The following is a 21,603-nucleotide window of genomic DNA, read 5'->3' on the forward strand; positions in this document are numbered from 1 at the left end:
ATTTTTTTCATAACCATTCATTCATAATATATATATTACAACTACACAGTTGATATCACCAAATAAAAACACAAAAAAAAAAAATCATGAAGGCACACAACATTTTTCTCCTCATATTAGGCCTTGCTACTTACATTACTTTCATTTCTTTAAAACAACAACCTTATCATCATAACTACTACTATTTTGGCAACAACATCTACAACATCCACATTATCAATGGCTTCACCAACAATTCATCTCTCCCATTGATCGTGTGGTGCTCGTCCGATGATGACTCCGGTGACATTGGGGGACGTGCCCTCCAAGAACGCGATGATTTTAGTTGGAGTGTCGAAACAAAATTTTGGAAGAACACTATGTACTTGTGTACAATGAAATTGGACCAAAAAAGGAGGAAATTTCAAGCTTTTCATGGTAATAGAGATGTTCAAAGGTGCAATCCTACAAACCATTGTTTTTGGTTGGTCAAAGAAGATGGTTTTTATTTTAGTAATGATGAAATATATTGGCAAAAAGATTTTTCTTGGATTTGAGATGGATTTTTGTAAGGTTTTTTTTTTTTTTTGTTCATCTTATCATAAAGGTAAGAGATTGTGTTTTTTGGATGAGTTTAACTTATATATATCGACAATATATCTAGTTTTGCGATGAGTGTTGTTATGCCAAATCTTTGAAGAGTAGACTTGAATTATTTGACCAAAATTCACAATGTTTCTTTGTTACTTATTACCTTAGTCTTTTAATTTGTATAAAATTAATATTTTTCTAATATTTCATCATTTATATATGCTGAATAATCCTTTTTTTTGGTTCCTTGTGCTCTTTATGTTTTTAACTCATGTGAAGCACTATATTTACGTCAAGAACTTTTTATCATGTTATTAAAGAGTGTATTTAATACGATGTAAGTCATTTACTTGAAAAATGATTGTCATATAAAAATTTATATTTTAATTAGATGATGAGTGAAAAAAGATATATACTAGTGGCGGAGCCAACTTTTGTCCAAAGGTCGGGGTATCAATTGACACCCTTTTGTTACAAAATCACATTCTACGTAAATCAATAAAATTTTCTATTATGTATATACTATATGTTAAAATCTATTGACTTTTTTGTGTACTAAATTACTTATTTATATTTTGAGGTTTTGATGCTTTCTATTAAAAGTTCTACCTCCGCCACAACCACGCATGGTATGATTTTGTCAATTGTGTGCAAGCAAGTTGAGCTTTTATAATTAGTTTCTATGACACTAATAAAAACATATTATTCTAGAGTTTAATTATTTGAGAAATCTTAGTAACTCAGTTGATTAAATACTTTAACTTTAACTTTGTTAGTCTAATGATAATAATATTTTTTTAAAAAAAATTTTTGTCTGTTATTTCAACCATGCATCTCTTGTGCTCTCCATTAATTCAATTAGTTTCTAATTTTAGACTTACTTTTTCTTAAGTTTTAGTGTAAGATGGGACATAATGATCACATCTTACTTTTCAAACTAAATTAAAATATATATACATAGTTCTGAAAATAGTTAATTAAGACATGTAGATTGAAATACGGCAATATAAAATTATAAAATTAAAAGTTAGCAAAAAAGAAAAAAGATTTTTTTTTGGTTCCACTAATATTAAAATGATAAGATAGTGCGTTTTCCCATTTAAGATATTAGGTTAGGAAAATATTCTTAATGAACCATCTTTTTCCTTTCCTTGCTTGCATATAACTTGTGGGAGGCAAAAAATCACCCAAAATTGAACACCATTTTTAGTGGCGTCTCTTGTCATTTTCAAAAATTTTATAGCAACAAAGTGTGTATAGGCATGGTTTTTTACAAGTGTATCGATCTATTGTCATAATTTGATTTGAAACGAGTTTGAATTTCGATCAGTAGGTCTTGAGTTTAATTCAAGTCCTGCTAAATTAATGTTTATCATGTATTATGAAAAGAAAAAAGTGATGGTGAAGAAAATATAACAATTAATTAGCTACTTGCATCTTCTGAACATGGAATTTCTTGGTTGGTCGGCACTCCATCTTGTACAAAAAAAACGATTTAACGACCACTTTATAGAACTTACGTACCTTTAAATTTTGGTAGTACATTTTTATCACACAGAACTCCGAATGTCACAAGCCTCCTCTTCATCCACACGCATCAATATGATGTGTGACATCGTTATCGATATCTCCACTTTCTTTATAAAAAGAGCCAAAATATATACTTGAAACTATCTCTTGAAAATAACTTGCGTGTCAAACCTCATTTCCACGCATGTCTTATGTATTTCATCACTAAATTAACACTCTAAATATTGTGTTTTTATTTGAACCCTTTGAAGTTGAGAGTTTGTCTCTACACTTCCAACCTAGTCTAATAGAAAAATAAATTACTATTTTGTAAGTATTTAAAGTGAATTATTTTAAAACAAATCATTTTTTAAGCTAAACGACTGCCCTATGATAGCATAGGATCTTTGTGGGACTCAATGAATCAAGTTTTTTAATTGAGCTAAAGTTGCCTCTCAATGCAAAAAGCAGATTTTCTTTTGGATAAGTATATAAATAATATATATATTTGATTCTCCCTATTAGCTTAAAAGCTACAAACATAATATTTTATTTAAATTATCTAAAATATGATATCATATTTTCATCAAATTGCCAGTTATAAAGTAGTCATGCATTCCACTTGAACTAAAAAGAAAACAAAAGACAACAATTTTTGTTTGCATCTCTAATGGTGTAAACTCCTAAAGTTTTTGCTTTGCAACTTGTCCCATTCAATTAGTCCAGTTGATAATTAATTTTCCTAGTGCTTTCTTTTTAAGTCATGATAATCTTATTTAATTAAGGAAATTAATTAATTAATTGACACTATCCTTTTATCCCTTCTCAATCATTGAACCAAACAATGGATTCATCTGAATTCAATATTTTTTTTATGTAAAATTCCACCAAAATTTTAAGAACTATTATCATTGAACTTATAATTTTAAAAGTATAATAAGTTTTGAGTACTAAAAACTCTAAAAGTGGAATTTATAAAATTTAAATATTGAATCCATCTCTGAACCGAACTTCTTCCAACTTGTGCAATTTACCTTTCAAAGTGTGTTAAAGCCAAAAAAACTTTATGAACTTATGCATCACCAAAGTAGCTATTTTAGTTCTTTTTTTAATTGATCTTGATAAGTAAAACATGCAAATGCTTTCTGTCAACAGCTACCATATTCCACAAAGATATATACAACTTTATTTTAGTTTTATGTCACTTGTAACTTGTCCTATATCAATTTAGAAAAAAAATTGAGTTATAGGCATCTAGTTTATGATTGCAAAAAAAGGTATATTTAGTTAACTATTGTTTTTATAACCTATAGTATAATTGAGGAGTAGGGTTGGTAAAATGGTTTAAGAACAAGTAATTATTTAATTCAATTCATTAGATATCAGTCGTGTCGATATGTAATATGTATATACATAAAAAATAATTTTATCTTTTAGGAGTCGGGCTTATTTTGACTTTTAGCTTGTGTCTGAGCTAACTATTTTTAAATCCATGGATATATGAATATCTATATTATTCATTAATTAACTCATTTTCTATCTGTATTAAATATGAGCAGATAGAATATTTTATTCATTTTTATTTAACTTATTTTCAACCTGTTAATATTCGATCTTACCAACTCGTTTGCACTCCTACTGAGGAGTAAAGAACTTTTGTTGATGTAAAAATATTAGAACCAACTTGCTTCGTTTAATAGGATTTTGAGAGACGTCTTCACTTTTCCTCGTCAATTAACTCAGTGGCGTATGCAGGATTTTTACAAGCTATGTTGCTCGAATTTTTCAAAAATATTGACCGATGTATATCAGATCCTTCAAAAGCTATGCGTTTTCAGAGGATTAGACAAAGTAAGCATTATTGAACCTTTGAACTCATTCTACAAAGTGAGATATTATTTACATTTTGAGAAACATGTAGTAATTTCTATTATTCAACTGTAGAATACAATGCGAGAACTAACACTAGAAAGCTTATTAGACTCCGCGATTTTTATACATTTAACCTATGTTGCTCGAACTTTTCAAAAATGCCACCAGATGCATGTCGAATCCTTCAAAAGTAGTGCATGTTTTGAGGATCAGACACGGGTGCTGTAACATTTTTGGAGAGTCCAAGCAACATAACATAACATTTAACATGTTATTATGTTTCTGTCATAGGGAGATCAACTTTGAGACAAGATGAAGTTACCTTCCTGCTCATCAGACTCCATCAACATTGACACAACTTCGCGCATTGAAGGGCGATCAGCCGGGGACAAACAAGTGCAGACTAGACCAATTTTCAAGACTGTAAGCATGTGACTAACAGTAGTTTTATCTGTCAAATCCAATCGGATATCGAGTACCCCTGGTGTCAATGAATTGTCCCGGATATAATGCCTTACACAAGTGACAAGATCACCTCCTTGATCGAGTGGCTGCACCGGTGTTCTTCCTGTTAGCAACTCCAAAAGGACTACTCCGTAACTATAGATATCACATTTTTCTGTTACCTTCATGGTGTAAGCATATTCTGCAATGGGAAAAGCAGAGCCGTTAAACAAAGTAGAAGCGTCTGCTTACTCTCTTCAAATAGTATTACCCTTACTTCAAATATCATCTGTTGTTTACTATGTTTAGGTGATCGTATTATGTTGTTGATGTTACTATTCCTTGCATGTATGCTCTGCACTCTTTTCTACTAGTTGTATTGTTCTCTTCACTTCACTTGAGTCGAGGATCTTTTGAAAACAATTTCTCTACCTCTACGAGGTAGGAGTAAGGTTTGTATTCACTCTACTCTCTCCAGATCGCACTTTGTGAGATTTCACTGGGTATGTTGTTGTTGTTGAGTATAAATAAAAGAAGCAAAAACGTTCACCAAGGAAACACTAGTACTATTTGTTAGTCAAAGTGTGAGGAAAACTAACATACACTAGTCAGCTCATGGGAGGAACTATACTTGAGATTTTTCGTGTAAGTTCACTGATTTTTCGATGAAGAGTTATAATCATTGCTTATCTAAAATATATTAGTCTTGTTAGAGCAATCTAGCCGGCCATATGTTTCTTGACATTATTCGCAGACAGTAGACAGGCTATACTACACAAGTTCTCATGAAAAAATAATGAAATGTACATACCAGGGGCTATGTAGCCATATGATCCAGCAATTGCAGACATCGACTTAGTTTGAGGCATGTCGATAACTTTAGCAAGACCAAAATCACCAACATGAGCTTCCAACTTCTCATCGAGCAAAATATTATTGGACTTTATATCGCGGTGGATGATCTGTGGTTTGCAATCATGATGTAAGTAAGAAAGTCCTTCAGCTGCCCCAAGAGCAATCATGAAGCGTTGAGGCCAATCCAAGCTACAAGATGCACCGTGAAGCAATTCACCCAAGCTACCTTTGTCCATGTACTCGTAAAGAAGCAGATTAGAACCTTGATGATAGCAAAAGCCATACAGTTTTACAATGTTACGATGCCTAATCTTTCCGAGAGTTGAAATCTCTGCTCGGAAACTCTTTTCTATGTTATTACCCTCTCTGTTAGAAGCCAGCTTCTTAACAGCGATTTTTCGTCCAGATTGCATGACTGCTTTGTAAACTGTCCCAACAGCTCCTCTTCCAACAACATAACTGTCATGAAAACTGTTTGTAGCCTCAACTAAGTCTTGGAAAGTGAACTCCTCTTCGGGAGGGAAATATATGTCCGAAGCTGGAAATGACGCGTTCTTATCTTTTACTGATGCAACCATCTGATCAACTGGTTTCCGCTTCATCACATACAAAATTACCATAATCAAAACAAGAAAAACACCACTACCAACAGCCACAACAACAATAACAATCTTCCCTCTTGGAGCACCTGCATTTTTGGTTGGAGGATCAGAATTGAACGGAGGATATTTGTTACATCCACCTAAACGACCACCACAAAGCCCGTTGTTTCCAATAAAGCTGCTGACATCCATATTCTGAAAGAGTGGTATATCCGGCAATGATCCAGTGAGGTTATTGTATGAAAAGTTACATCTCATTAGACTCGTCAAGTTTCCGAATGTGATTGGTATTTCACCACTCAGATGATTATTGTTGAGATTGAGACACTCTAGTAGGATAAGATTTCCAAGCTTAGGTGGTATTGAACCAGATAGATTGTTGTCACTAAGATCCATCGCGATCTGTAGACCAGTAAGATCACCCAATTCTGATGGTATTTCACCTGAAAATGAATTTCCACCCATCTGCAGCTCGTTCAAACGAGAAAGCCTCCCCAATGCTACTGGTATCTTTCCAGAGAACTTATTATCCGAAACCAAAAGACGTTCAAGCTGTGCTAGTTTTCCAATTTCATCAGGTATAGCACCACTAAAGCTGTTCCTACTGAGATCAAGTCGTTGCAACGCCTTGCATTTCAGAATTTCTTGTGGTACTTTACCTGTCAGCAAATTAGACGAGACATTAAACGTCACAAGTGTTTCAAGATTCCCTATCTCTTGAGGCAATTCATGTGTGAAATAATTGCCTGAAAGATCAAGTCTTTGCAACTTTTGACAGTTTCCAATCTCAGGAGGAATTAGACCACTGAACGTGTTCTGTCCTAATTCAAGAGCAGATAGATTACTCAGTTTGCACAAGTCAGAAGGAAAACTCCCTTGTAGCCAGTTACCGTCAAGACGAAGTTGTACCAATGAGTCACACTTAATAACACCGGATGGAATGACTCCATGCAAGTTATTTGAACCAAGATTTAGCCAAATCAAATTAGAATTCCTACATATATTCGGAGGAATTCCTCCTGTGAGGTAGTTGTTAGAAAAATCAACAACCCAAAGTCGGCTATAGTTCCCGAGACCTTGGGGAATAGTTCCACTTAAAGAATTCTGAAAGAGCTGTAACTGAACCAATTCAGTGAGATACTGAAATGAAAATGGAATAGAGCCATATAAGTAGTTAATCGACAGATCAAGACGTTCCAACTTTCTTAAACTAGAAAGTTCCCGAGGTATCACACCATTGAGCTGGTTATGAAACAGATACAACAACATCAGTCCCTTTATTTGACTGAACTCAATTGGTATGTCTCCTATTAGATAGTTCTCTGAGAAGTCAATCTCTATCGCTGACGAAAGATTCCCAATGACCCTTGGAATTGTACCGTTTAATCCATTCCGGTATAGGTATAACCTCTTGAGTGATTTGAGCTTACCTATTGCAGCAGGAATTTCTCCAACCAGGTTGTTCTGGTATAAAGCAAGCAGTTCAAGTTTTGTACAGTTTCCAAGTTCCTTCGGGATATAGCCCGAGAGTTGATTGTCCCAAAGTACAAGTTGTTTCAATCTTCTAAGCATACCGATCTCTTTGGGTATATTTCCTCCTATATTGTTTTGTGCAAGACCAAGAACTTGTAAACTCTTGCAATCACCAATCTCAGCGGGTAAGGTTCCAGAAAGCGGATTCTGCCCCACACGAAATGTTTCCAATTTTTTTAGTTTCCCGAGTGATCGAGGGGGTGAACCAGTGAGATTATTGGTGTATGCAACAAAAGAAATTAAAGAAGAGAGTCTCCCAAACTCCTCTGATATAGGACCAGATATCATGTTATTGAACAAATTCAAGTCTTTCAAATGAGAAAGGTTATACAATTCATCAGGAATCTGCCCGTAAAACTCATTATCATGGAGCTGAAGACTCTGCATTTTCAAGCAGTTCCCTATTTCTTTCGGAATATTCCCTGTGAATCCATTGAAAGACAAGTCAAGAACGATTAAACTTACGAGACCACCAATGCTAGAACTCAAAGTGCCTGAAAGATTCATAAAACTCAAATCAAGAGATTGCACAACTGGATTATAATCAGAAGTGCAATTTACGCCTTTCCATCTACACGGCATCTCATCACTAGGATTCCAATTTTCAAGATTGTTAAACTCATCCTTTAAATTCTTTTTCAACTCAAGTAGGTACATTCCTTCAGCATTCAATCCTTCTGCAGGACAAACCATCGTAGCGGAAGCCAACAAGAAAACTACCCAAATCAGAATTAGACCAGTTCTTGAGTCATATACTCCAGACATTACGAAAACTCTCAATAACCCAAAGTTGAACCTTGATCTGTTATCCAACCTATACTGATACAAATATTGAAAATTTTAGAGAAGAACTCACATTATCACACATTCAATCATAAAGACAAAGCAAATGAATCAGCAGAGTTAGGTAGAAAGCAACACTGACAAGACCAGCAATGGATGTAGCATATAGTCAACGAGTTCAACTGAACCTAATATTTTCAACAAACAACAACTACGCCTCAGTCCCAAACATGTCGGGATCAACAACCTAATACTTTATACACGGAGTATAGATATATATGTAAAATAACACTACAATCCTAGAAAGATAATACTAAATTTTGAGCTCATAATTTCAAAGTGTAATAGTTCTATGTTTAAAATAAAATAAACTGAACTGATCAAATTTAAATCCTCTAATCCAAATAAATATCGAGCAGATTGACAGATTAACCATTTCAAAGAACTCCAAAACTCAGAATTGCCAAGAAACTCCATCAAATAATGTATAGCCAATATGCTAGATTAACAAGTCAACTATATAAAGAAAATCCATTAAAGATCAAAACTTTATCATACCTCTAGACTTTTGTAGCATCACTTCTTCAAAATGCAGGAGACCTGTCAAGTGATTCCTTTTGTTGATAACACAGCAAAAACCATAGAATCTTGAAATGGGAGAATTCTATATATAAACTAAAAGCTTCTAACTTTTTCCGAGAATTGTGGAGATCTTCTTATCTATATGCACAATTTTGTGAAAAGGGTAAAAAAGATTCAAACTTTATGTATCTAACAAGCAAAACAAAACATGGGAAATCAAATGTAATGTTTCTAAGTGAAGATTTTGCTACCCTTCTCTTTATAGATGAAAAAAATCTATATATATAAAACTAAAAGCTCCTAGTTTTTTTCCAAGAATTGTGGGGATCTTCCCTTCTATATGAACAATTTGTGAAAAGGGTAAAAAGATTCAAACTTTATGTATTTAACAAGCAAAAAGAAACATGGGAATTCAAATTTAATGTTTTTAAGTAAAGATTTTGCTACCCTTTTCTTTATTGATGAAAAATATTGAAAAGATGGTTTCAAGAATCTTGTCTCTCTCTCTCTCTAAAAAGTTGCTTTTGAGTGCTTCAAAGGGTCACTAACTGTCAACTTTCTAGGCATTTTACATACACTTTTTCAGAAAAATACTCATATGGACTTTTGAGATTGGGACAGCTTCTTGTTGTTTTTTTTTGGAAAAATTGTACATGGGACTCAGAGGAAGTGAAATCAGATGGTGATGCTAGCAATGGTGTCATCTTCTGTTTTTTTTTGAATTTTTTAAAAATTATTTTTGCTTATAATAAACCATGAACGTCTAGACACCTCAATTTGTTTTCATTGCGTCTATAATAACATTGTTGATCGTATTCACAATCTTGATGAAATAATGGTGGGTAAATTAATAGAACTTGAACATAGTACAATAGGCATTGTAAATTTGGAATCATACGTTGTTGGACATATGATGCTGACGTGACACATAAATTTTAAAGGTGTCTAAATAAAATACACATCTAGACACCTCAATTCGTTCTTATTATATTTGCAATGGCATTGCTCATATTCACGACCTTGATGAAGTAATGACGAGTGAATTAATTGAATTTGAAGAGGGTATAATAGTCATTATTTTGAATTCAGAATCAAATAACGTTGGTGTTGGTATTGGTAAACACTTAATGCTGACATGACACATAAATTTTGAAGATGTCTAAATGATCATTTAGATACTTTGTACACATCTAGACTCCTCAATTCATTCGTATTATGTCTGTGAAGGCATTGCTCTTATTCACGACTTCGATGAAGTAATGGAGGGCGAACTAATAGAATTTGAAGAGGGTTCAATAGACATTGTTCTAAATCATAATATTGGTGTTAGTAGACACTCGATGCTGTGACACGTAAATTTTAGTGGTGTTCTAACTAATTATTTTATAAGTTGGAATGCTCAACTAACATAATAAAAACGAGTTAATGTGTCTAGATGTGCATTCTCAAAATCGACGTATTTAATTGTCAGTTAAGATCAAGTTAAAATACCTATCTAGCTACACATTATATTTATTCCTTTTAATCGACTACCTATCATAAATAATATTTTCATGTACATAAAATAAAAATACAGGCTACTACATACACATTATCCTTTCCCAACATCATTTGTAATGATATTGATTGTTGTTGTTCTAAATATCCCCTTTTTAGTTATTTGGTATTGGTATAATATTTTAGGCAATTAAACTAAATAAGAAATATGCAACGTGATGACCATTCTTCCCATCATCATCATATCATAATTCATAAATAAGAAAATTAATCATCATGGTCATAAGGGTTACCTACTCTATTTTTCATCTTTTTTATAATTAAAAAAAATCTTTGAAGATCAATAATATATATATATATATATATATTCTAAATTGATAAATAATGAAATCATCCCTCTATTCTTCTCCGTCTATATAATAAATTGTTGTTTGCAAGCAATATATCAGTAAGGTTCAAACTCAGAAGTCATAACATATATATCTAATGCACAAATAATACTTATTGCGTTTTTATCACTAGATCAAAACTCCAAAACCAATGCTATTTTCATTTGTAATGTTAGAATATCTTGAAGATAAAAACCCTAAACAAAAACAATAATTTTGCATAAATTAGTGTAAGAATATCTTTGAATATCTTCTATTGTATATTAATCAATTCTATCTCATTTAATTATGCAAAAAGATTCTTTTTATTTATTCAAAGTCAATGTTAAAGCTCAATTTTGTCCTTAAATAAATAAATGAAATAATAATTTGGTCAACATGAACTACAAATTAATTTATTTAATCTTTTGGACCATTAATAAGATAGTAATAAAATATCATAAACTACGCCGACAATTTCTATCATCAACTCGGGGAGTAACTATATTTATTATTGCTATATTTTCCTTTCGTTTCAAAATACTCCTTATTTAAAATGTCTTAAAATATTTGTTTGTTTAGAAATTGAAAATATTTTTTATTATATTTTTACTTTTAGCAGTAATTGTTTTTGAAAAACTACAAATATTTTAATTATAAAACATGAATAAAAAAAATATTCAACTTTCATATTGTTCGAAGCATATTTAGACCGATCTTATTTTTGAATTTAAGATTAAGAAAATATATTTTATTGAGTAATACATAGACTAGAATTATAATATATATAAACAATAACTCAATGATGAAAAATATCATTACGACCTCTAAAAAGATAAATGGAGCAAGAAATAAAGTGATTTATTTAGTTAAAAATATCATTATTTATTAATGTGAAGCAAAACGATAAATATATATTAGCAAATGAAAAAAATGTGAAGTAAAAAAGACAATTTAGACTTAAATAGAAATACTGCGGAGGACGACTGACTCAATAGTTAGGCCAGGCCCAAAAACAACAAAGCACACCCCACTCAAGGCCTTCACCCGTGCTACACAATCCTTTATTGATAGAAGTTTTCCTCATCTCATCCAAAACAAATAGTACAGTAGCACTGCTCATGCTCCCATAGTCACTCAACACATGCCTTGTAGTTTCGAGTTTTTTAGGTTTTAGGCCCAATTTTAGTTCAATTTGATCCAAAATCGCGCGTCCACCTGGATGAGCTACCCAAAAAATGGAATCCCAATTAGAAATTCCAAGAGGCTGGAATACTTCCACTAAGATCCTCTCAATATTTTTTGCTACTAGCATTGGAATATCCTTATGTATATAGGTTATCAGTCCTCCTGCTCACTTAGATTAGAATAACCTGCATATCCACTATCAGGAATAAGAATTTGAATTGTGGATACAAGTTCAAATAAAGGTCTTTCTATTGATATAATTGGATTTGATCCAATAATAACAGCGGATGCCCCATCACTAAAAAGAGCTTGTCCAACTAAAACACTTAATTTGGTGTCACTTGGGCCCTGAAAGCCCATCAAGTTGATTAATTATGGGCAAACAACAAGAACTCGAGCACCTTTATTATTCTCAGCTAAGTCCTTAGCTAATTGAAGAGCAGTTCCATCACCAGAACAACCTTGTTGGTACAACATGAATCGGTTAACTGATGGGTCAAGTCCAAGAAGTTTAGTGAGTTGGTAGTCAGCTCCTGGAATGTTCACATCACTAGTGCCTAGTGATGCAAAAGATCAAATGGGTAATCTTAGATATGGACTGGCCCCATTCATTGATGGCCTTTTGGGCGGCCTCTTGGCCTAGTTTTGGAACCTCAACAATTGTTATTTCTTGTCTAGCGTCAAGAGAAGGTGCATTATATTCACAAATGTTAGGGTTCTTTTTCAAGATTTCCTCGGTTAAGTGTGAGTATCTCTTCTTAATCATTGATTTAGAACCTACAATATATTATCACAAATGTAAACCAACGTCAATTAAAACATAATTTGAGTTCCAACACGAAGAAATCAAGAAAATTCAATATTAGTATATAAATAAAAAAATAATTTTAACATTATAATTAATCTCAAAACCAAAGAACAACAATTAGCCAAAGCAAAAACTCAAGATCTTCGACCCTTTGTTCTTTCACTCAGAGACTTTTCAGTGTATGTATTTTCTTAAGTTTGGTTTCAATATGTATAAATGGAGAAATTAGATGAAGATTAAAAAAATATCGACATTAAATAAATTATTTTAAAATAATTTGCATATAGCCCCACTAACTAAATATATTTTATAAATTAAAAGAAGAGAATAAAATATAATCTTTACAAGAAAACATTTTGAATTATTGGAATCGTGCAAATCAAGATAACAAAAAGATTAAACTTACACTTGCTTAAACTTTCGCTTAAGTTCACTCTTATGTGATCACTATTAGTGATACAAAAAAAATACTCCATCTGTCCACTTTTATTTGTTATGTTGCGTTTTTCGAAAGTCAATTTGACTAATTTTTAAAGTTAAATTAGATTACGTTAATTTGATATTTTTTTAAAAAAAATTAAATATTCAAAAACTATACAAAAAGTACTATAAATTGCAATTTTTTGCATATCAATATGATGAAAATATACATCGTAAAATGTTGATCTCTTATTGGTTGACTCTAAAAAAGGAAACCATGACAATTAATTGTGGACGGAGGGAGTAGTGAGGATAGGTGCTTTAATCGATACAATTGGAAGGATTGGCTGTTCCGATGGCCAACACATTAGCAGGTCCCTATGCCCGTTGTGCCCTACTAAGCTCCTCGATAGTGACTATTTTCGCCGATGGCGGCAAATTGGAACACAAACATTTTATCATCTTTATACGAGATATTTGCTTTTTTACTAAGAAATTGTATTAGTATTTATTTCAAGAGGATTTACATGCAAATGATATAACAACATTACTATATATATACTAGTCCTAAGTTCTATATTAGTGGTTCATTTTCCATTTACATGCCAATTAAAAAAATTATAAAAAAGGAAGAAAGGTATTTTAGTAAATTTACTCTTAAAACTCTTTTTTAATATTCTATTTGTGTGTTTTATTTATCAGTATCAGTACCGAGATTAACAATGGAGAAACTTTATAATATTTATACTTTTAAAAAAGAATCAATTTTAAGGACAAAATGAAAATAAATGGATTGATTTTGTAAACTGACAAGTAATTTAGGACAAATATTTTTAATAATGTAGACAAGTAATATAAAATGGAGGAAATAATTTTTAAATCTCGAAATTAGCTATTTAAGGAGTATTAAATTGTTAGATACGACAACTAGCTAGGAATCATAAATTGGAAAAATATTACTAATATTTTCTATCCCATTGTTGAGCATTTTTTGAATAAAAAATTAGGAGCAAGGGAAGGAGATTAAAAGGTGGAGAATCGAATCCTCACTAACAAAATAAAATAAAATTTAAATAATAATTAATTGAACTACTAAAATTCCATNATCCAGCCTCACTTAGGTTAGAATAAATTGCACTTCCACTATTTGGGAGAAGAGTTTGAATTGTGAAAACAAGTACTTCAAATAAAGGCCTTTCTATTGGTATGATTGGATCTGAACCAATAATGACAGCTGATGCCCCATCGCTATTGAAAGCTTGTCCAACCAAAACATCTAAGTCGGTGTCACTTGGGCCTTGAAAGCTCATTAAATTTATTAATTCAGAGCAAACAACAAGAACTCGAGCACCTTTATTATTCTCAGCTAAGTCCTTAGCCAATCGAAGAACAGTTCCACCACCAGAACAACCTTGTTGATACAACATGAATCGCTTAACTGATGGGTCAAGCCCAAGAAGTTTAGTGAGTTGGTAGTCGGCCCCTGGCATGTCTACACCACTAGTAGTGCAAAAGATCAAATGAGTAATCTTAGATATGGGCTGACCCCATTCATTGATGGCCTTTTGGAACCTCAACAATTGTTATTTCTTGTCTAGCATCAAAAGAAGGTGTTTTGTAATCACAAATGTTAGGATTCTTCTTCAAGATTTCCTCGGTTAAATGCAAATATCTTTTCTTAATCATTGTTTTAGCACCTGTAACATATGATCACAAATGTAAACCAATACTAACAAAAACATATTCGAGTCTCAACATGAAAAAATCAAGAAAATTCAACATTACAATAAGAATAAAAATAACATTATCATTAATCTCGAAAATGAATCTTCAACCCTTTTTTAATTTCTTAACTTAGAGACTATTCAGTATATGTATGGATTAAAAGAATTAGTAAAGCTGAACTCTAATATTCTCTTAAGTTTGTTTTAATCTATTGATAAATGGAGAAATTGGATGAAAATCTAAAAAATATTGACATTAAACAATTGCATAACTAAATTATTTGCATATTTCCTTAACTAAATCAAAAGAAAATAAATTACAAGAGAACACTTTGAATTGTGCAAATCAAGATAACAAAAATATTAAACTTACACATTTGCTTAAACTTTTGCATAAGCTCAGTCTTATGTTCACTATTTGTGATACGAAAAAAATAGTCAGGATAGGTGCTTTGATCGATACAATTGGAAGGATTGGCTGTTCCGATGGCCAACACATTAGCAGGCCCCTCAGCCCGTTGTGCCTTACGAAGCTCCTTGATAGTGACTATTTTCGCCGATGGCGGCAAATTGGAACACAAACATGTTATCATCTTTATACGAGATATTTGCTTTTTTACTAAGAATTATACTAGTATTTATTTCAAGAGGATTTACATGCAAATGATATAACAACATTTAGTTTTGCTATATATATATATATATATATATATACTAGTCCACGGTTCTACATTAGTGGTTCATTCATTTTACATGCCATTTAAAAAAATTATAAAAAAGAAAGAAAGGTATTTTAGTTAATTCACTCTTAAACTCTTTTTTAATGTACTCTATTTGTGTGTTTTATTTATCAGTATCGAGATTAACAATACTTTTAAAAAGAATCAATTTTAAGGACAGAATGAAAATAAATAAATTGATTTTGTCTTGATTTTGTAAAATGACAAGTAATTTAGGATAAATATTTTTAATAATATAAACAAATAATATAAAATGGAGGAAATAATTTTTAAATCTTGAAATTAGCTATTTAAGGAGTATTAAATTTTAGATACTACAACTAGCTAGGAATCATATATTGGAAAATTATTACTAATATTTTCAATCCCATTGTTGAGCATTTTTTGAATAAAAAATTAGGAGCAAGGGAAGGAGATTAAAAGGTGGAGAATCGAATCCTCACTAACAAAATAAAATAAAATTTAAATAATAATTAATTGAACTACTAAAATTCCATAATCCAAAACAAATCAGGATTCACATGTAATATTAAAAATCATCAATTAGTTGTAATACCAATAACGGGGTACTATGTGGAAGTTAATAACATAATTTTCAAATAACAATAATTCATATGATAATAGAGAATTATATAATCTTGAGAGATCATAAATCTATAGAAATTCAATTTTTTATTTTATTTTTAGAAAAGGATATGTATTTATATTTCTTTTAGTAGCTTTAGTCAAGACCCATAAAAGTTGACTTGGCATATTGTATCAATAATTTATTTAGAACTCAATATGAAATTATTTTTCTCGAAAATTCATAAAGCATATAGCTTTTTATAAGACACTAATAACACTAGTGATATTTAATTCAACCTCACATTATTTCAATAAGACTAATCAAGTCGTAGATTGTTCGGCCAAATTACCTACCAATGTTGTAGAAGGGTCCTTTTTCTAAAAATGATATTTCTCTCATAAAAAGTCTCTTTGTGGTGGAGGAGGTATGACAGATTCTACCGGTCTATAAATAACGTATGAACATGTAAATTTTGAATAGTTATCAATATATATTAATCGACTATATATCTAGTTTTTAATATAACAAAAGTATGTTTATATTATATGTCTAATATATGTACTTTTAGTATAAAGCATATATACTATTTATATATTTTATAAATATTATATAAACTAAATAATTGAATAATTCAAATTCATAATTATCCCTAAAAAAATAAGGAGGGTGGGGAGGGGAAATGTTGCCTAACCTCTTGATCCTAGTTAAGGGGTTAAGTCTATCATTTATATATACATTTTCATCACAAAATCTACCCATCTTTCTAATTCGATTCGATAATTTTAGTTTACGGTTTTTAAAAAATATATGCAGTGTAAAGTTGAGGTGGTAAGATACTGCTTCACTCTTTTTTTTATGTATGAAACGGTTAAGATTTTTTTTATTGATATATATAATTTTTTGATGAAAGAGATTCAATATTTAATCGTTCTTGAATCTTAGTAGGCTATGGCCTGGGAGATCCCACGTATTTCTTCTTCTCCAATTTATTTTCGTGCATTATTTAACAACTCCTATCTATTATTAATCATAGGGGTACTGTGCCTGGGACGCTATTGAAAAATTCGGTTCGATAATTTTAGTTTACGATTTAAAAAAATATTGTATTATTATTATATTAAATTAATTTGGTATTATTTAAGAGTTCGAATTTTGATATTTTACTGAATGGTAAAGTGGTAGTTTGGTCACCTTCGACTTACATATATTCGTATAATTAAAGATCATGACTTTGACTTTTCAACAAATATTTCAATTATATCATACTAATACCTTACACTAGTAGAAATATTCAAAATAAAGTACAAACAATTCTCTTTGTTAAATCAATCACCTAAAAATACCATTAAAATAGAATAGTCAAGTTTCAACATCTAAATACTGTAGTTATTTAATATCTTGTAGGTGTCCTATTATGATTGGTTTTATTCTAAGTTCTAACTTATCTTTTCAGACAAGAAGAACATTCCTTGTCCTATTGTGATTGCTTCTATTCTAGCTAATATAATACTCCCTCCGTCCCTATTTACTTGTCCATATTTCCTTTTTTGGTTGTCCCTATTTAGTTGTCCATTTTGACAAATCAAGAAAGGACAACAAATTTTTTCCTATTATACCCTTATTTACACTTCTTGAAAATTGTAAAAGTGTATGTTGTTTCCCTCCAATTTATTTCACTTTAATTCAAATAAGTAGTTGTAATTTTGAAGTGAAAAGTTGTCATAAGGGTAAAATTGTAACTTCACTGTGCTAATCATTGTTGCCTTAATCTGTGTGCCATTTCTAAAGTGGACAACTAAAAAGGGACGGAGGGAGTAATCTTTTTGGGCAAGTATTATTGGGCAAGAAAAAAAGTTTAAAAAATATTGGGATCGGAAATATATCAAAATTTTACTAGTTTAAGAGTTAATTATTGAGATACATTCTAGTTGTAATATTATGAATCTTACCATATTTTGGTGCATCCTAATACGTCCAGATACATGTATCTCGAGATACATAGGGTGAGTAATTTATTTTAGATACACTATATCTAATTAGTGGATTCATATGTATTTGAGATACATAACAAATCTCCCTCGCCTCACTTGCCTCTGTTCCATCTCACTCGCTGAACCACACTAGATACACACATATACATGTATCTAGTGTATATCTAGTGTGATCGCATGTATCTAATATACATGACTATCTCACTCACCTCTCTCCCTATTTTAGTGTACCTGGTTGCAAAAATGCATATATCTAGATATATTTTCCTCAATATATAGTAGAAAACTCATAATTAACGGTAAGATACGTAATTATTTGAAACTATAGATATAATTAGTATATATAATATAGATATATGTCTAATAAGATAGTTTTTCCAAAATATTTCATAGCTAAATGCCATTATAATTTTTTAGACTTGACATATTTTTATAAAAGTAGACATTTACACTTGACAGAAGTGTCTTGACATGTCACCATTATGCCTAAAATGAATAAATCAAGAATAGAGCTAAAAGATAAAAAAAAACAAATAGAAGACTCCATAATTATGAAGTGAAAGAGCTAGAAGTTATGGACTGACAGTCTAGGGGTGGGGGTTATATATATATATTTTTTTAAGTTATACTTTATAATTTATAAACAAAAAATTATACATGTCATTTAGAGGATGTTTTGATTGACTTAAAAGTTGGTCAAACCTACTTTTAAATCAGTTTTTGACTTCTGAAAGTGTTTGACAAAATAAATAACTTAAAATAAGTCAAAAATGAGTTAAAATAAGTTAGAAAATGTTTGACAATATAAAAAATGACTTAAAATAAGTCAAAAATCAAAAGTAGGTCACCCCCTACTTTTTATTTTTTGACTTAAAAGTCATTTCAATTTAACTTTTTATTTTTAATTTAAAAACTACTTTTTTCAAGTCAATCTAAACGAGCTAGTAATTATTTAACACATTAGAAGTTGCTCTTATACATATGGGTGCTTAAAAGACACTTTTATAAAGTTCAAATGTCTATCTTATTACTGGCTAAATTAGACTACAATCTTATAAAAGGCTATATATATATATATATATATATATATATATATATATATATATATATATATATTTTATAAGTACCTACCGATATCCTATTGTGATTGGTTTCATTCTTCTAACTATTCTTTTCAAATTAAGTCAGTCAACCGTCCAACCTATTAGTGATATTGTCGATTCTGAATCTAGATTCGCAAAATTTTAAAACACGTCACTAAGGTCTGCTTATTTATATACTCAATATCTCTCTTGTACTTTTGTCGATGTGAGAACTTCTTATCCTAAGTTGGGATAAAGTCATATTCGAGCAACAATGTTTATATTTTTGAGGGGGGGCGGGGGGTGAGGGGACGTTACAACGTCAAAAGGCCTATATAAAGAGAGACTATATGCATACAAAGTCTTATTCATTCTATTCTACTACTACCATAAAAAATAAAAAAAAACCTAGCAAAAAGACTTAGCTCACTATTTTTTCCGGCGAAAATGATCACCGCCGTTGAGATCCAACGGGCCATGGGGCTAGCCACCGTGTTGGCCATCGGAACATCCAATCCTCCCAATTGTTTTGATCAAAGCGCTTATCCTGATTATTATTTTCGTGTCACTAATAGTGAGCATAAAATTGAACTTAAACAAAAGTTTAAGCGCATGTGTAAGATAATCTACTATTCTTTTATGGTACATATATTCCATTTTACTTGAAGATAATAAATGTACAAGGGTATATAAAGGGATTAGTAACATCTAACTAGCTTTATATGCATTACTTTGAAGATTTTGGATTCAATAAAAGAAACAAATGCATATTCAACCAATAAACCAACATTATAAACATTTAAGTTTTAAGTGATATGTTAGGATGGGATATTGGCTAACTTTAATTAATTATGTTTTCATATGTTGCAGGTGACAGATCAATGATTAAAAAGAGATATTTTCACTTAACAGAGGAAATCTTGAAAAAAAATCCTAATTTATGTAAATATAAAGCACCTTCTTTTAATGTTAGACAAGAAATTGCGATTGTTGAGGTTCCAAAACTTGGAAAGGAAGCAGCTGAAAAGGCGATCAATGAATGGGGCCAGTCTAAGTCAAAAATTACTCATTTGGTCTTTTGTACCACTAGTGGTGTGGATGTGCCTGGGGCGGATTACCAACTCACTAAGCTTCTTGGACTTGACCTATCAGTCAAGCGATTTATGATGTACCAACAAGGTTGTTCTGCTGGTGGCACTGCTCTTCGATTAGCTAAGGACTTAGCTGAGAATAACAAGGGTGCTCGAGTCCTTGTTGTTTGTTCAGAAATTAATTTGCTATGCTTCCATGCACCAAGTGAAACTGAGATTGACGTTTTGATTGGGCAAGCCCTGTTCAGTGATGGGGCATCAGCTGTCATTGTTGGTTCAGATCCAATCATGACGGTGGAGAGGCCTTTGTTTGAGCTTGTATTTGCAACACAAAATCTTCTTCCAGATAGTGGCCATGCAATTATTGGTAACCTCAATGAGGCTGGATTGATAGCTAAAATACATAAGGATACTCCAATGCTGATTTCAAAAAATATTGAAAGGATCCTAGTTGAAGCATTTCAACCTCTTGGCATTTCTGATTGGAACTCAATCTTTTGGGTATCTCATGGCGGCGGACGCGCAATTTTGTATCAAATTGAATTAAAATTGGGCTTAAGGCCTGAAAAACTCAAGGCTACAAGAAATATTATGAGGAATTATGGGAACATGGGCAGTGTTAGTGTTTTGTTTGTGTTGGACGAGATGAGGAAAGCATCTATCAAAGCAGAATTGGGCACCACAGGAGAAGGCCTTGTCTGGGGAGTGCTTTTGGGTTTTGGGCCTGGGTTAACTATTGAGGCAATCGTCTTCCGTAGTGTATCTATTTAGGTTGGGATACACAAAATAAGACTCATATTTACTAAACGTAATAGTATATGTTTGTTATAACGATGGTTTCCTTTGGTTTTTCAGTTTTGTCACAATTTACATTCAATCTTTTTGTGTATAACTTTTTAAAGTTTGTATAAACATGTAGTTTTCGGATTTTGTATAGTATAATTTATATAATGTAATTTGTATAATATATTTTGTATAATTATTTAAAGTTCATATGTTTATGTTTGTATCAATTCGTTATTTCAAGTTTTATCATATTTGTATAATTCCAGACTTTATATTACTCAATTATACAAAAACACGTGAATTATACAAATGTAGCCGCGAATTATACAATTATTGCCCTCTCTCAGTCGCCTCTCTCCTCCCTCTCTCAATCTCGCTTGCCATATATACAAATGCATATATATGATATACAATTATCTAACCGATATACATATACAATTCACCTCTCTTCCACTCTCTGCCCTCTCTCCTCCCTTTCCCAATCTCGCTTGCCATATATACAAAGACATATGTATAATATACAATTATCTAACCGATATACATATACAATTCACCTCTCTCCCACTCTCTATCCTCTCTCACTCTCCCCT

At 31.4% G+C, this 21,603-nt stretch overlaps 3 protein-coding genes and 2 pseudogenes across 3 annotated transcripts; 2 read left to right on the top strand and 3 right to left on the bottom strand.

The window, feature by feature from the left end:
* The first annotated feature begins 27 nt into the window (after window positions 1-27).
* LOC125861938 (uncharacterized) lies at window positions 28-537 on the top strand. Its single transcript, XM_049541854.1, has one exon. It carries the CDS (start codon window positions 87-89, stop codon window positions 534-536), a length of 450 nt encoding a protein of 149 aa, XP_049397811.1. The 5' UTR covers window positions 28-86; the 3' UTR covers window position 537.
* A 3,515-nt stretch (window positions 538-4,052) lies between these two features.
* LOC125861916 (probable leucine-rich repeat receptor-like protein kinase At2g33170) lies at window positions 4,053-8,179 on the bottom strand. The gene is made up of 2 exons (XM_049541831.1): window positions 5,207-8,179; window positions 4,053-4,597 (listed from the first exon to the last, which is right to left on the bottom strand). The coding sequence occupies exons 1-2, from the start codon at window positions 8,148-8,150 to the stop codon at window positions 4,248-4,250; spliced, it is 3,294 nt and encodes a 1,097-aa protein (XP_049397788.1). The 5' UTR covers window positions 8,151-8,179; the 3' UTR covers window positions 4,053-4,247.
* A 3,396-nt stretch (window positions 8,180-11,575) lies between these two features.
* LOC125861937 (chalcone synthase J-like) lies at window positions 11,576-13,090 on the bottom strand (annotated as a pseudogene).
* Window positions 13,091-13,315: 225 nt separating this feature from the next.
* LOC125862801 (chalcone synthase J-like) lies at window positions 13,316-15,348 on the bottom strand (annotated as a pseudogene).
* Window positions 15,349-19,513: 4,165 nt separating this feature from the next.
* On the top strand, window positions 19,514-21,045 carry LOC125861922 (chalcone synthase J-like). The gene is made up of 2 exons (XM_049541840.1): window positions 19,514-19,752; window positions 20,007-21,045. Exons 1-2 carry the CDS (start codon window positions 19,584-19,586, stop codon window positions 20,996-20,998), a joined length of 1,161 nt encoding a protein of 386 aa, XP_049397797.1. The 5' UTR covers window positions 19,514-19,583; the 3' UTR covers window positions 20,999-21,045.
* Window positions 21,046-21,603: the final 558 nt, after the last annotated feature.

Source organism: Solanum stenotomum, chromosome 4, assembly GCF_019186545.1.
Source record: "Solanum stenotomum isolate F172 chromosome 4, ASM1918654v1, whole genome shotgun sequence".
NCBI lineage: Eukaryota > Viridiplantae > Streptophyta > Magnoliopsida > Solanales > Solanaceae > Solanum > Solanum stenotomum.

Excerpts from the sequence above, each read along its gene's own strand:
- LOC125861922 (XM_049541840.1), top strand. The coding sequence starts at position 19,584 with ATGATCACCGCCGTTGAGATCCAACGGGCCATGGGGCTAGCCACCGTG. Across the intron at positions 19,753-20,006 it reads ACAAAAGTTTAAGCGCATGT|GTGACAGATCAATGATTAAA; the intron begins GTAAGATAATCT and ends CATATGTTGCAG.
- LOC125861938 (XM_049541854.1), top strand. The coding sequence starts at position 87 with ATGAAGGCACACAACATTTTTCTCCTCATATTAGGCCTTGCTACTTAC.
- LOC125861916 (XM_049541831.1), bottom strand. The coding sequence starts at position 8,150 with ATGTCTGGAGTATATGACTCAAGAACTGGTCTAATTCTGATTTGGGTA. Across the intron at positions 4,598-5,206 it reads ATATGGCTACATAGCCCCTG|AATATGCTTACACCATGAAG; the intron begins GTATGTACATTT and ends TTCCCATTGCAG.